Source organism: Argopecten irradians, chromosome 6 (assembly GCF_041381155.1).
Source record: "Argopecten irradians isolate NY chromosome 6, Ai_NY, whole genome shotgun sequence".
Taxonomy (NCBI): Eukaryota; Metazoa; Mollusca; class Bivalvia; order Pectinida; family Pectinidae; genus Argopecten; species Argopecten irradians.
Window position 1 is genome coordinate 173508 of NC_091139.1, and position 16974 is coordinate 190481.

The 16974-nt window shown below is 34.0% G+C and overlaps 1 protein-coding gene and 1 long non-coding RNA gene across 2 annotated transcripts in view; both read left to right on the forward strand.

Annotated features, from left to right (window-relative positions):
- LOC138326129 (protein eyes shut homolog) overlaps nucleotides 1–9527 on the forward strand; it is a 12336-nt gene extending 2809 nt beyond the window's left edge. Inside the window, exons 3-12 of the mRNA XM_069272261.1 lie at nucleotides 2674–2769; nucleotides 3987–4202; nucleotides 4554–4799; nucleotides 5666–5761; nucleotides 6414–6509; nucleotides 6815–6910; nucleotides 7725–7820; nucleotides 8034–8129; nucleotides 8924–9019; nucleotides 9385–9527. Coding sequence (XP_069128362.1) covers nucleotides 2691–2769; nucleotides 3987–4202; nucleotides 4554–4799; nucleotides 5666–5761; nucleotides 6414–6509; nucleotides 6815–6910; nucleotides 7725–7820; nucleotides 8034–8129; nucleotides 8924–9019; nucleotides 9385–9527 — 1260 coding nt within the window. The 5' untranslated portion in view covers nucleotides 2674–2690. The remainder of the gene's footprint in view (nucleotides 1–2673; nucleotides 2770–3986; nucleotides 4203–4553; nucleotides 4800–5665; nucleotides 5762–6413; nucleotides 6510–6814; nucleotides 6911–7724; nucleotides 7821–8033; nucleotides 8130–8923; nucleotides 9020–9384) is intronic.
- Nucleotides 9528–13826: 4299 nt separating this feature from the next.
- LOC138324678 (uncharacterized) lies at nucleotides 13827–16336 on the forward strand. The gene is made up of 4 exons (XR_011208658.1): nucleotides 13827–13937; nucleotides 14105–14200; nucleotides 15421–15517; nucleotides 16240–16336. It is a non-coding gene; the product is annotated as an uncharacterized lncRNA (long non-coding RNA).
- Nucleotides 16337–16974: the final 638 nt, after the last annotated feature.

The window sequence follows — 16974 nt, forward strand, 5'->3', positions numbered from 1 at the left end:
GATAACTACCTGGATCAAGGTATCATTTACCTCTACTGAATGATGGTTAACTGGAAACAAAAGATGTTTACGACACACTTCCTTGATACGTGTGTTTTCCATGTGAAACATGTGATGATATTATATCACGAATGGCAACCAGGATATGAAAATATTTATAGTACTTAAACGTATTCACAATCGGATCAAAATATAGATCCTTATGATCAATTCGGTCGTAGAGGATCTGACAACATCCCATAAGAGGTCACGTACTGATGACCTTTATACTCCCTGTACTTCGGTTCAAAAGCATATTCTCCACTTACTAAACTGAAAACGAGTTTGGTCCCAGGATCCATATTCATGTAGATATGGAGTGCGTATTGGTCTAGATGACTACATAAATGAAAAATATTGTTTAGCTCTTCTAAACTAATCCCCTCCACACAAAAGAAATTTGAAAGTACTTTGAAAAGTCATTCCTTAAGGCCGCCGGACTATGACCCGTATTTGTCTGTTGTTAGATTCTCTATGAAACAGACTGATAATGTATACTTGGATACAAAATGTTTGAAGCATGATCTGTCTAAGTGTTACCTGAAATATTGATGCATACCTTGACACGTTCGATGTTATTTTGATCTGGTTAAAGTGCGGGAGCTTACTGATGGTAGCAATACTATATGTCATATTTATGTTATCATAGAAACATGATTACGTCTACAGATATACATGCAAATGACATCTGTTCATGTTAATGGTGATGTTATTGTTCCTCATTATATCATAACAAATGTATGTTCACTTCATTAGCATTACGTTTATCTGTTTTGCGTTTTGAATGAGTATAAGAGAAATATTTTATTATTCAGTGATATACATATTATTATTAGATATATCCAACAAATGAGTGTTGTTATTATAAACAACCTGATTAACATTTAATTTTTTTCATATATACTTTTTAAAGTTTTGCCTTTTTTCATATAAAAAGTTTGACTCGGGACCTCTGGATTACTAGACTGACGCTCAACCGATCGAGCTAAAGAGAAGTTCTCTCTAGCCGAGCGATATATTGCGGCTAGTATTGACCAGGGTTACTGTAGTATTAATACATTCTTCTATGTTAATCAAAACCAACGAAGGCAGTTATCTTTGACCGACCACAGATGCCCGGTTGGTTTCAATAATAAATGTCAAGGCAGCTTTCTTACAATGCTCTTCTCGGTGGTAACGTAAGTTTGTTTAGGTCAACCAAACTCAGGTTCAGGTGTTTGTAAATGATGCTGGCACATGATAACTTGTATTATTTTAATGGTAACAGGTCATAGTCACTTTTACTGCAAAAAGGTGATTAATAGACTCATATATGGATCTGTCAAGTGGACAGGGATATCTCAATCTGAGTGAAAGATATTGGCTTGCCGAGGGTTAAGATATCCCTATCCACTTGACAGATCCATATTTGGTTCTTTTTCTCCCATACTTAATAGAAAAACGGTTACGCAGCTTGTATTTTCGTAATTGTTTAGAGAGAGTTATCGTTTCCCCAGCAACCACGGGATAACCCTGTGATGTATGGGAGAAAGGGTCTTCCAAACTCCTTCGGTGTCATTAAGATTTATCCTTCCAATTACTTTTGTGATGATTTGTATTCTTCCAAACGTAACGTATGCGAGATACTGTATCGTGCATTTTGGCCAATTAGATTTAATGATAATAATATAAATGCCGAAATTGTTTATTTGATCCAAGAATCAACGCCATTCCGTATGCATGTACAGAAAGTGTCTCTTCTGCATTAAATCACAATTCTGATAAGTATCGATGTTGCGCTTAATAACGGATAACTAAATGTATAATTTGGTTAAAGTATTTGCAAATTCGTTGACACAATATGTAAGTGTTAAACGAATCATCGATGCATAATGCACTCGGTAAGTGTCTGAGGCAAACACTTCGAGTGGCAATGCCTAATGGCACCACGATGATTTCACTGGCAGTGGTTACATTATCCCAGAGAGTGACACTAGACACTGCGTAATTGCTTGTAATTCAATAGAGTAGTTTCCACTGATACTCAGGGATTGCAGCTCGTGAAAATAAATGCAGATGTGTGGTTCGAACAATAACTTCTGGTTATTGAACAACACCTTAGTCGTACGATGTAGTGACGGGTAGAAGTAAGGCTCTACAATACACCAAAGACACAAGGAAATATATATATGTAAAGATGTTCACATCACCAGTCTTGTTAAAAACTAGTTTAAACATTAGTAGTTTGAGAGAAATAAGTCTTGGTGAAAATATTGCAAACATAATGTATGTATGACCGATCAGTATCAGGCATAATTATTGTTGATTTGAGACTTCAAATGCAATAATTTTATACTCTGGAAAGTTGTATTGATCGACAATGAATAGCAGGAACCTTAAAGAGCAAATTGTTTAAACATTTCTGTTTAATATAATCTCCGGTGTTTTCTTATTACGCTATCAATATGGTATGTGTAATGTGGCCCTACACACATATATTTTTATTTGCATATCATAAAACCTAACGTACAATAAATGATGAAATCCTGCAGTGGCCTATATAATAACAGCTTGAAGTGTTTGAGTTTTAATCTGCCTAACTTGGGCATGTTATTTATAATCGCACAATAGCATTACATTCACTTACTTTTGTAGGTTTCTGTAGACTCAACATGGCGACGGGAAATGTGATTTGGGGGAGAGGCGTGTTACTGATTTTGTTTATCGTGTATCAGGGAATTCGATCAGAACGTAAGTACTATGCATTATAAAATAATAACAAAAGAATACACTAGCGAGAATATCAACATATGGATTATTGCACAAGGGTATATTAAGTGTTTAACAACAACCATTTCAGTTATCAAGTTGAAAAATGTATCTCTATACATTTGATACTTAATCATTGAATATCTATTATCAGCTGATATATGTACATGTACATTGTGTTGTCTGTCATTGTTTATGTTAAAGAAATCAAATTACAATTATGATATTGCAGTAAGCTGTAATAAGGCAATTGTGATACAAACTGCGTTATACCTTATGAAAAAACTTAATGATGATGATGTTCCCTTCGAATGTTACAGAGTGGAGTGAATCATAATTACTTTGACTCGCCTTTGGTCGCTTTCAATTACTTAGCGATTACAAAAGTATATTAATATATCCAGGTACAGTTCAATGAGTTTGTTTTATAGAACTTCACACCTGTATAGGTATCACAGATAAAATCCAGTAACATTAAACGTTTTTATGTGTAAAACTTTATGTCACTGTTATGACTAAAATGACTGTTACGTGACATTTGGATAGAAATTACGTTCTAATTGTAATAGAGTAGAAAACTAAATTTTAAATTTCTGTATTTGTTTGAGATCAAACCCTTGACAACTGTTAAACTAGTTTCTTAACGCTAAATCGATCGAATTCCATAGTATCCTCCTTAGCCGCAATATATATACAGTTAAAGTAATACCCTAGGCTACCATTTCAGAAAAAAATAGTCTTTGAGTTTCCAGGAATTAACATATTCATTCATGGACGCCAATATAATTAAAATGTGCTAATTGACTAAACTTTGACACAGTCGCCAGTCGAGCAACTTCGTTACCCGGGATAGCCCAGTCCGGCCTATCCCACTTCACATACGATAACTCTTTATTAGGTTTAAACTTATCCCCACTGTGAAAGGAGTTAGACCGGATTTAGAATCGGGGATATCCGAATACTAGCAGGACGTTCTTACGATATCTTCCTGGTTACCGATTATCAATTAATACAAAATTCAAGTTTTTGACATTTCTGTCAATTCTTAATTCAACAATTTGGTAGCTATCATAGATATTTCTTTAAATCTGAAACTATTTTTCCAATATTCATATTAAAAAATATGCTTACCAAATTATCGCAAATCGTGTCCCAGCTCCAAGGTGTATGCTAAAATCTATTTGTTTCATGTATTGCAGAAAACGTTGCCTTGTTCAAACCAAGTGAACAAAGTACCAACCAGGGTAGGCCTGACCTTGTTGCCAGTAAAGTTGTGGATGACTGCTTAGATAGAGAAATGGACAATGGTTGCTGTACTTTTACAGCAGGTAATTGGCCAACAACGGCGTGGTGGCGGGTCGATATGGAAGAACTGATGACCATCAATAGGATCACAATCACCTACACTAGTACTGGTGAGTTAATGATTGTTTATAGATTGTAAAAATAATAATAGTTAATTCATTTTTTTCATTAAAACTGTGTTGTTCGTACCTATCTATGATTTTAACAACGGTTATTTCTGAAGCCCGTATTCATACGCCCCCGCCAACATATATTATACAACTAACAACTTAACTAATATTGACAAAGTAAAATCAGTAATAAATAGGACTAATCATACGTTACACATTGGAATAATTAAGTCGAAAGTGTTTGTGAAGTTATTTCCGTAAGTCGAAACAAAACATTTTGATTGTAATGACCATACAGTAATTTAAGCAATTACTACACACGCTGACACTCGTGAAATAACATTTTTTTAGGAGAGCGTCGAGACCGTTTAGCAGGTTATCACCTCTACGTATCCAACACCACAAGTACTCCACAGGACGGTACCCTATGTTACGTTGACACGAGTAGTACAATAGACGAGGTCCAGCTGGTGGTGACACATCAGTGTCCATTTGTTGGTCGATACGTCACAGTGTACAACTATAGGACAGAGCCATGGAGGCAAACCTGGTATTACGAATTCGCTATCCTAGAACTTTGTGAAGTACAGGTTTGGGGTATGTATATATCAACTTATTGAAATTATTTTGAATCATTTTAAAATATGGCTTCAATAAAAACTTCAAGTCATCATTCAAAATACATGTTGTGTATATGCGTTAAGTTAATGCCATTAATACTACAAAATATAACTAAATGTCTTAAAAATTTCAGTACGATTGTTTGGAAATATAAAAATTTTCCACTGACATTTTTGTAAATAACCATACTGAAAAGTAAAGTGTATAATGATACCGAAACACTTAGGGCGAATCTGTTGATATTGATAATGATTTTGGCAGGTGATGAAATATCTGCGAGGGATAAATGACCCTTGCCAAAATTAGCAGGTTTTTTTATATAAAGCGTTTCAATATTAGCGGGGTATGAAATGACGTGTGCCAATATTAGCGGGTGCTGAAATGACGCGTGCCAATATTTGAGAGTGATGAAAGTGAGTTATGTCACTATTAGCGGTAAAGTGCATTGAAATCAGAACATCGCATTCTTCATCACAGAACTTTCTGAACAGATCTTATTGAATGAGTCCAAAAACATTTTAGGTAACCAGGTATCACCACAATTACATTATTTCAACTGTGCTAAGCTTTCAATTACAAGATTTCGAGGTCTGCACACTGCATATTTAAATATATTCCATGCTATCAATTCATACTTTAGTTTAGATATTCGTAAACATTTCAATTTAAGACAATAATTTAATTTAATTAGTTTGTTTTCTTAATTGTTTTAATTTGATAACAAGTATTTTAAATTTCAAGTTTATTTCTCGCTGTAAACGGTATACTTTACAAAGATAAAATTGTTCACGTGTTTCTAGGACATTTCTGTTTCCATATAATAGATTTATCCATAATAACAGGATGTCCGTCTGGGAAATTCGCCGAAGATTGTGCCACCAGTTGTCCTTCGGTGTGTTATGGCGGGAACTGTAATTCCCCGACTGGTGCTTGCTTCTGTAAGTTATACATTACTAGAATACATATAACCCTTATCACTGGTTTAAGGTTAGTCTGCATAAACTGCCTATGTTATTAGGGTTTTTTGTTTGCGTAATATATAGGCAAAATTCCTAATATATATTTAGCGGCAGATTTAGTTGGACTCCATTAAACACGCTTTATTTTCATTAACACTATTTCATGCAAACATTTAAACATTGATTTCCTCCATGTAATGTAACGCTTTCATTCATAATTTGTATCATGTAAACACTGATAGCATATGCAGGGACCTATCTATATGATTCCAAAGTAACATTATAACTTTCAAAATGCACAATAGACTTTTGAAATACATGTTTAATGCAAGTATTACAAGGATAAATTTGAAGTGTCTTAAAAAGATACAAAAAGACGCATCATAAACGTACAAAATGCCTGCATATATTTATGTTTGTGTATTTCGCTAGTATGTTACATTCTGCATTGAACTTGATACGTTAATGTTTTATATAGATCATCAAAATTTGTGTATTAACTGTAAACAATTTATTGTTCATCTGCGATAACCATAAATACTAAAATGATATACAATGTTGTTATAATCCTGATTTAAGCTTGCATTCGTTTGAACTAATACAAATTGAGATTAGACTTTGCTGTTTTTAGATTGTTTCACAGGGACATACGGGGATTTCTGTAACCTCACTTGCCCAGGAAACTGTAAGGACAATGTCTGTGAGAAAGACACCGGGACGTGTGCAGGTAGGAATCAGCAAAATATTAGAAATATCTTATTTATACAAACTAGGGACAGTAAACCAAATGATGTAACTGTAAAAAAAAAGACATTATTTCCTTGTTAATTCATACTGTAACTAGTTATTAAATATTTAAAAACTCACTGGAGCTGCAGTTTAACGTATTAAGATTGAATCCGCCTTTTTTATATCAGAAAACAACGGCAACTTCAAATTTGTTTACCTATGATTATGTATTAAGCAAACAGAAACATAATTTCTACTAATATTTCAGATAATTGCCAAACGAATGTCATGCATTTGTTTTAGATTGCATTCCTACGACGTATGGTATCAGATGTGAACTTGATTGTTCTACTAATTGTCTTGATAGGCTCTGTGATAAGGACAATGGGTATTGTTATGGTGAGAATTACTGCATTCAATTGAGCATTAATGTTACTATTTTAAACTTCATAGGGGTATGAATGAAATTTTGTTTGCAAAACTGTGTGAATCCGCTTAGCAAAAATCAGCAAACAAAATCTATTTCATTCACCTACATTTATGAAGATAAAAATAGTTACATCAATGCTTATAATTTAGTTTTGATGACAGAAAATACATTCAAGCATACGCCTCTTTTTTCAAATGGATATTTTTTTTCTAAATCAATACGCAACGTCGACGTCTTTAGTGTGACGTCATGATTACGTCGGACTTTTGCGCCGTTCTCGATTTTTTTCTTCGAAGTATATAAAAGAAAAAAATCTGCCAATCAGAGAGATAGATTTAGTATGAAAACTAATAAAAAATAATTATTGGCAAATATCTAGCTGAAGGGGTGATATCTTTCGACAATTCTAATATGAACAGCATATTGAAAATTGACAGTACATTATCTGTAGTACTCTGTTTTATAAATCTATATGCAATCTAGGTGATAAAAATAAACACTGTTCACGAATATAAACTGGGGAACATATCTGTAAGTGTTTGTAAGGAAATATTATGTAAAAATAAATTAAAGGATGTATTGAATAGATACTGTGTCTGCAAAAGACAATCTCCTCAAAATGATATTTCTTTTTCTATGGAATTATTACGCTGTTATCTTAGCCAATCAGAAGCGTCGTTTAAAAAGGCGCCGTCATTTGTTCTGCTTGTTTCTATTATAAAAAATGAAATTTTGATACTTCAGATAAATAACCGACTAATTATACAGGGCTTTTAATTTTAGATTGCATTCCTATGAAATATGGTCCTAGATGTGAACAGAAATGTTCTACCAACTGCCTTAATAGCCTCTGTGATAAAGACAATGGGGACTGTTCAGGTGAGGCCATTTTGTCATTTTTGTCAATTTCTCATCGTTGACTTATTATCAATAATATCTTTGTAAACCCAAAGTCTATTTTAGAACTGCAAAATGTCATTCATTAAAATAATTATAATACATCAATCGCTATATTGATCGTAATCAACATAACAAGTAGCATGACTTTGTACAATGCAAAATATATTATGAGAGAGATATTCTGTGTTTTAGCATGTGTTCCTGGAAAGCACGGTGTGATCTGTGAATTGAATTGCCCATCCAATTGTATGGACGGTTTGTGCGGAAAGGACACAGGACATTGTTTAGGCGAGTATTACTCTAAAACACTCTGGGAAGGCTTGGACTGTATCATAATATAATATCTGGTGTAATAGATTAAAAGTTTGTTTCGGTACGAAATCACAACCCGAAGGTAATTCATGAACGTCTAACCTGAGGTTTGCCGAGCGTTGGACATATGAATTACCCAGAGGCCTTTGATTTCATTGACACACCCTCATAGGCAGGGAATAATTCTTTTTCCCTCGTATACAAAAGAAAAAGATGAGATAATAGCCAAAAAAACAAGCATTTTCACCGCAACATGAACATAGTTCCGTTGACTGTACATCATTATTGATGTATTGTAAAACTTGTTCTCTGATATCATTTGAAGAAGGTTACTGAATAAAAGGACTGTTTCAAACACATTTGTAAATATTATAGTTCAATCGTTGAACCATTTATTCATTAAAGATTATAATTTTTCATCAGTAACAAAATTTACTTTTACTTTACACCATAACCACCATTGAAAAATTTGAGCTTCCAAGTTTACTACTAGATAAAAAATATTATAAATAATAAATTACATCCGAAAAAAATGCATGACACTATGTCCTATATGAAATGAAGTACTGATTGCGCATGCACCGAAAGCAAAATAAATTATCTTACATTATTTTTGTGTTAATTAGACATGAAGATATACACGATTAAACACCTAGTATTGTTAAAAATGGGTACCATTTATGCTCTGTCAGCGGTAGAGCATTACTAAGTTTAATCATATTTTAGTATGCGGTAGAGCATTACTAAGTTTAATCATATTTTATTTCCAGGATGTATCCCTGGAACATATGGTGACACCTGTGAACAACAATGTCCTCTCAATTGTAAGGACAGCGTGTGCGGAAAGGACACAGGATACTGTATAGGTAAACAAACAATACATCTCATATAAAAAATAAGGACCGTTGTTTCGGTCAATATGGTGTTATATCACCCTTCTAGAATTTAAAATAATGACAGAGGACGTAGTAGCCTTCGTCATTATTTATTCTACGCGAGCGATATAAAACCCCACACTTCGAAAATAAACCATCCTCAAGTTATGTCTGTTTGTTATAGAATGTATTACTGGAAAACATGGTGATGTATGTGATCAGGTCTGCCCTGGAAATTGTAAGGACAAGTTGTGTGGAAAGGGCACTGGGTACTGCTTAGGTAATTTACATTCATGCATATACTGTACCACAGGACAAAACCCCCTGATAACAATCACTACATATATTTTTTGGAGGATGTATTTCTGGAAAACATGTCATTACTTGTGACCAGGAATGTCCTGAAGATTGTAAGGACATGAATGCCTTCCTTCTACGTTGTAACGGTTTGACTTTGACTATATTTGTTTCTACCTGTTTGAAGTACGGTGCAACATGACAATATAACTACTCCTCATACTGCCTTTGTGGACTTTGAGAGAAATTCAGTAGAAATTGCTATGATATTGTAGGTGAAAATATAATCCTAGTTTAAATGTTTGATTAAAAGTGGTATTACTTTTGATTGTATTGTTAATGTATGTGAATTAATATCAACTGGGCCGATGGTAATATTTTGTCCAGATTTAGGAGCCGACAAATGAATTTATAATCTCGAATAAGGAAATATTGAAGTTGACATTTATTTTATTGAAGTTTAAGTGCGATAAAGCAAGTCAAAAACATATTTCGAGGTATCGTGATATTTATTTACATTTTTCGTAAATTGATTGCACATTTATCATTCTTTAAAGATGGAGGTTAAAATTTGCTAAACGTAAAGATTGGTGAAGTGATGTTAGACAACATTTTTTGAGTGTATTTATCTTATTTTTATATCAAACGAAAAAACGGAATGTTGGCTTTTACCTTTTTTTTGTGTTATTGAATGACAAATCCGAATAAAAATCAAAATTTCAAAAAGGGTAAAAAAGACGAAAAAATTGTATTATCGACATTCCCATCAATTCATAACTTGATCTTTCTTTATAATATATAAATGTTTATTTGAAATATTTTGAGTTTTATCTAATTTCATCATTACTTAATCAGCATCTTTAAATTACTTTTAATGCAATAAGTCATGAAATGACAATCACTAAATACGTAGAAAAACTCTCAACAGAGAAAAAATGTTCTTATCTATATTAGTACACTGGTAATTGATTCGTATAGGTGAAAACATTGACAATTCACGTGCTAATGTAATCACCTGTCGATATTGTTTTCATTTTCTCAGATTGTATTACTGGAAAGCACGACATCAAATGTAAACACAACTGTCCGGGAAATTGTAAGAATAGTTTGCGCGGAAAGGAATCCGTTAGATTAAAAGACTAATAGGATATTTCCCTACCTAGAGCGCGTGCCAACAAAATCACGACCCGCGGGATAATTCATGAACGTCCAACCCCAGGCTTGCTGAGGGTTGGACATTCAGGAAATCCCCCGAGGGTTGTGATTTTGTCGTAACACCCACATAGGTAGGGCATGATTCTTTTTCTCCCACATACAAACGAAAAGATATTATAACCAAAACATAGCATTTTCGCCGCGATATGAGCATGGTTCCATCGCCTGCATGTCAATATTGATGACGTCATCGACAATGCACGCTACGGTCACACCGCATGGTCATGACGTCACCAAATTGTCTTCAGGTTCCTGTACAGAAAACTGTTCACATTGGGACGTCGACTTGACCGCAATATAGGTCATGACCGCTATGTAAACTCGACCCAACAGGGAATCTCGCCCCGAGTGAGTAAAGTGAATCAATACGATCGCAATCGTCTCCAAAGAGGTGCAAGATTAACGATTAAAATTATATTTTCAATGTCTAAAGTGATCCGATCACCTTATTTATATAATTAATGCTAGCCTATGTTTATATGCGATCTCGCCAAGAAAGTAGAACTCGACCCAATCGGCCTCGTCAAAAATATTCCGATATCATAGGATAGATTCTATGATGAATCGAATTCAAAATAATGAAAGTATTTCGATGCATTCATTATGTATCACAAAAACAAAAGATTAATGCCTTTACTTTAATTATACATTAACTTGGCCAAACTATCGACAATGCCGGCGCCATGCCGGAATATGAAGTCAGTGACAGGGAAATAAATCCATTCCCATCTAACGAAATCTTTGAGAAAATAATCCGAAATCAGATTAAAAACATAAATCAGGTATCAGACAAAAGAAATGCATCGAAATTTTGAAGAAATTGAGATGTTATTAACACTTTGCCTCTTTCAAAGCTGTCCTTGTACCAAAACGTCTTCGCACTTCGATTTTTTAACACGCTACTAATCAGCACATGCCTTTTATGGTGGCAAGACAGTACTTCGCATTGCTAAACATCTAGCAAGACTTTATTGACTTTTTGTTTTGTTGCACGCCTCCGTTTGTTGATGCCTCGTTTTGGAAAATAAATGCGTCATGTTCTATGTAAAGCTTGACTTCGCTCTATTTTTAGAGGACGAATTTCCTGGTCAAGCTAGGTAACTGACCACCCTTATTGTTGAATGTATGCATTGAAAATGATCTGAAGATTGTATTTATGTACAGGATAAAGTTTTATATTTCATTGGCCGAAACCTTCCTTTAAAATTCGCACTTGAATAGTGTAATCACATCTGGCCCGAAATACCTATATGCCGTCTTTCCATATAAACAGAGTTAGCTCCCTTGCAGGTATGTATTGATTGTTATGTCATTATTTCTGAGCCCAATTCACGTGCGTCCAGATCCGTTATTAAATTTATGATGTTTTGCTTATATGTCGTACAAAAATAAGTAACTGTTATATGAGTAGTTTAGTTTTCCTTGCCGCGGGTAAAACTAAGCTGTAGATCGTGAACACGTAACTTGGATTTTTTTCTGTACCTACGCCAGGGGGCAATAAAGTCATTTTCGCGATCTCGCGCTAGAATACAAGTCTAACGGTAATTAGATTAAGGTTTTTGCCCAAAACACCGTTGCCGTGTTGGGCTAATGTTACAGTTATTGGTCAATAAAGAAGTTAGACCTACCGTATCTTTCAGCCCAAATCACTCCCTTTAGCATGTTACATCATATAAACATTACATCGAGTGCAATTTGTGTTATCTGTATCTTTTATCATAAAAATATTACTAAATTCGTCGGTCAAAGGCAGACGGAAGCGTCGTCTGCCATCCATTTTTTTTTTTTTTTTGTTATCGGAATACCTCGGAGAGTTTCCGTTACACGAAAGACAACTCTTGCTAAACGTAAGAGGGGTTCCGTATGGAGGAAACATGATTTTTGAACATGAAGTTCAGCGTTTGTCGCCCGCACACGTGACGTCTCTCGACCAATCAGCGACTTTGACTCATCCATGAGGTATAATAATATGTGTTACGTTAAATACCAAATGAAAATATAATTGTAAGTTACCTCTTTTGTAAATGTTGTTACGTCATGATATTGTAATGCCACTTTTCACTTTTACAAAGTTCCAAAACCATTACAAACTATAATGATGCTATACTGAGAACAAAACATAAAGAAAGCACTGTATAGAGGTATGGATATTTATTTGGATTTCACGAAATCGCCATCAAATTTCGATTTAGTTATTTGCTGTGTATCTTTGTCGTTATGTATTTGGGTTTGGTAAACAGCATACACGAAAAATAAAAATTCACACACATCAATATACCGAGTATGACTACCTTGGCCGTTCAAAACAGCAACATACCAACGTCTCGTTGAGCGTGAATATTTTCTTAAGACATCGTTGTGATAATTTCACTCCATTCCTGAGGAATTTTGCTGGGACCGGTCTAAATACATGAATGGGAGCTAAATTACCTTGACAGTCGGCTGGTATGCGCTGTGGCGTTGTCTTGTTGAAAACAATGCATTGATATCTACATTGATATTAGAATGGAAGAACCACAGGATTTAAAATTTCACCGCGATACCGAATGGCACTGATATGCTCGGTTCACAATGATCGAGTTATACATGTATAAACCAACTAACAGATATCATGGTACGTCACATCGCCACATATACCGCTCCCAAAACTAGCGGTCACATTTAGCTGCATATTGATCACCGCACTTTCGGCAAACTCAAATGTGCCCCATCGGCTGTTACGATTTACCGATTCGCATGTTGGCGTCGAAATGCAAGGACGCCCGGACACGGTCGGTAGGCTTCAGTTTGATCGAGTCGTCTCCAGAGAAGGCATATTCTCTTTATTGACGCACCAACTCGGCCCTACAACACCTCTTTGGAACAAGCGAGATGTCAACAGAACCGATTACCCGAAGTTCTTTTGACAACCATCCAATTTTCATGTGTTGAAATATCATACGATTAGGAGGTATTTCACACGTATACTTTCCACACCATAGAATGGAAGCGATGTCAGACGAGATTTCCGTCAAAGACCAAAACCCTCGGATATCTTGCCCTGGACCTTACCAAATATACATGCAGTCATTACCCTTGCCGATTGAATAATTGCTTTTTTTTATTTTTTTTATTTTAAAAATCTAATACCTTTATTTTTTTCTTTTCTTACTTTATATATCTAATCTACGATCTTATTTATGTTATACATGGAGTATATCTGATAAGTTTGTCCGAAAGTATTCTATATCGTTTAACTTTACATTATTTTTTTTTGATACGCAATGTATACCCCATACATATTAAACATTTACATTGCAGACTGTATAACAGGTCGTTACGGAGATAAATGTGACCAATATTGCTCAAACAATTGCGCAGGGAAGCTGTGTGAACGATGGCAACGGACACTGTTTGGGTAAATTACAACTTTCTCATTTGTTGCTCATTAAATTACACTAATCCGAAACTTCGATTAAATTAAGATAAATTACAGCATCTTTTCTGACATTCAGCATATTTGATTCCTTCAAGAAGGCAGAGTAATATCTTTATAGATACATTCGTTCATTTGTATTTTTGCAGGCTGTGTTTCTGGAACATACGGTATCTTTTGTGAAAACAGCTGCTCCATGAACTGTAATGGAATGACATGTGATGTGGACACCGGACGATGCACAGGTAAATTAATTTTAATGTAAATTATCTTGACGTTCATTCCCATTTCAGTTATCCTACTTTCTCTCTCCTTTCTGCCTTGCAAATGTTGTCTCCATCCCCTCACACACAATTGTAGTTCGTAGTTGATAATCAGTATATTTTAATTACTATGTGAAATTATTGTAGCGTCGCCCTTCCGTCTAAAAGTGCTAAACATCTGTCCTTCCCTACTTGATAATTATATTCTAACTGAATTCGTGCAGACAATTGAGAGGATATATATTTTATTTGCATGGATTGTAATCCATATCTTAGAGTTCTTCGAGTCAGTAGTTATAATTGCAATTAAACGCTAAAAGAAGTGAGGCATACTTGTAATTTCTTGTTGGTCATGAACGATTTCTATTATAAAGGGGTCATCCCGATTAATAATGTTAACGGTGATTTCAAATTACTAAACTTTGTGAAAATAAAACTGTTCAATGATTTGCTCTTGGATATCTTGTAACCGGAACTCTGGAAAGCTTCTTTAAAGATGAATGTTTGCTAATCAAACTATTATCATATGTCATGTTCTTTGATAAATAGATAATGCGTTGTTTGTATTTTATTATTAGTATTGAATTAGAAGGATTATGGAAGGCTTTTTTTGGTACTAAAAGCAAGATGATGAGGCTTTTCTTGTCAAGCACCGATTAAATAAAAACCTTAATTTGTAAGATCATACCAACTTCATAGTTTGTTCATGTTTTCGATTAAAACCATGGTGGCCAAGGTAAAAGCAAATTCGCAGGTTGTTTTAAATTTATATGACTTAAAGACACACAAGAAGTATACTTAGAATAAAGATAAAAAAAGAATAGTTATTAGCGTGGTAAATATGAACACATCATTATTGAACAACATTTTTTGTATTTGATTCATTTCACAAAATATGCATGGGCATATTGCTATTACAATTATTTTCTAACATAGACTTGTTCATAATAATATATATCTTTGTCAGAATCCAAGGAAATAGCGAGTATGATGACGTCCGTCACACGTAGACGACACGTAAACAAAAACAATCGCCAAACATACGCAAACGACGATATATCATTATCCGAAAACCATGATGTATTGGTCGGTTTACGATCGCTTTAACATTTACATTAAAATATCTTATGTGCTTTACTTAACAAAATATTTATTCAAATTTGCCGATTACAATATTAATTGCAAAATTATCCATATACCAGGCTGTGTCCCTAATCAGTACGGTGTAAACATGTGACATGAGCTGCTCAGCAAACTGCAACGGCACGACGTGTGGAAGGAACGATGGACACTGCTTGGGTGAATACTGATTTATCTATTATCACTCAATTCTTTTTGTAAAATATACAATTTTCTCGTACTGTTTTTTTATTCTATGTGTAATGCCGAAAGTCTCAAAGCGAGCATAGTGCTCCCTGATCTACCCAAAGTTTTTTTTATGTGGACAATTTCATCCTATTATCTACGCTTATTATTTACTTTTATTTTTTACATACACAGTTGTAGAAAATGTATCTCTCAATAATGATCTTTAATTATGTTTTTTTTTCTTCTCTCTTATGGAATAATATATATATTGTAGATAAACGTTTTGTAAGCAAACAGCAAATGAATGCACTGATTCCGTGTTTATAGTGAAAACATATCATAGGTTTTTTTTCTGATATTGTTATTTTGAACAGCAAGGAATGCTTATGATCTTTGACGTATTATCAAGGATTTTTTTTTATAATTCGTATGACTCTTGTTCGTACCACAATATATTGTGAAGCATAAACTTACAGAATTTGTTCAATCCTTTGTAATTATCCAATTTCGCAGTAATCACATTTCATTGCTCAAAAGTCAGCTATAATGCTTTTTGTTTTGTTTGTACCTTACCTACCAAAATAACAAATTAACTAATCAAAATAATTAAAATAGCTCATATATAATCAAAATATAATTAGACAAAAGCCATTTAAATGTCATGAAAAATGCTGTCATATTTAAACAAAATTTATCTTGCTGACATTTTACAGAATGCATCGCTGGAAAACATGGTAACACGGTGTGATATTGATTGCTCCATGAACTGTAAGGACATGTTGTGTGGAAAGGAAATGGACACTGTATAGGTATTTTAACATATTATGTATTTCTATTTTTGTTTTTTTTGTAAACGGAGATAAATTAATATCGCGAATAATATGAACGGAACTGTTATCAACATTGCAAGGACAGACACTGCCATAAGGATGATGCGTAAGGAAAAATGTGTCGGTGAGCAAGTCTGTTATAATTTCATACACAAGTGTCGTAAATGTCTTTAGTTGTAACCCACTAAATTAAATACTGACAAATCGTACATCCTTCCTCCTGCTACCCCTGAAAAATTGCTATCGTCACCATGGCAGTGCATTTTGTATAATAAAATTATATACTTTGATTATTTCATACATGTACATATCACATGTAACTGTTTTGACATAAACAGGTTTTGGTTTATAGGTAAGTTCACTGTTAAAATATAAAGTGGGAATCCTGGTATATTTTCTGGAATACATTTGCTTTATATTAATACGGGACGACTTGATTCTTATGTTGCATGTGTTTGATGTAAAAATCCATTTTTCTCTGCGGAGTATAGCAATGACAGTTATAAGAATTGTCGGAATTAAATTGTTATTAGTTAATTGTCAAATAATTGTCATTAATCGTGGTATGTATATCTGAAAATTTAAATGACTTTACTGGTCAGTTTAAATTACTTTCAT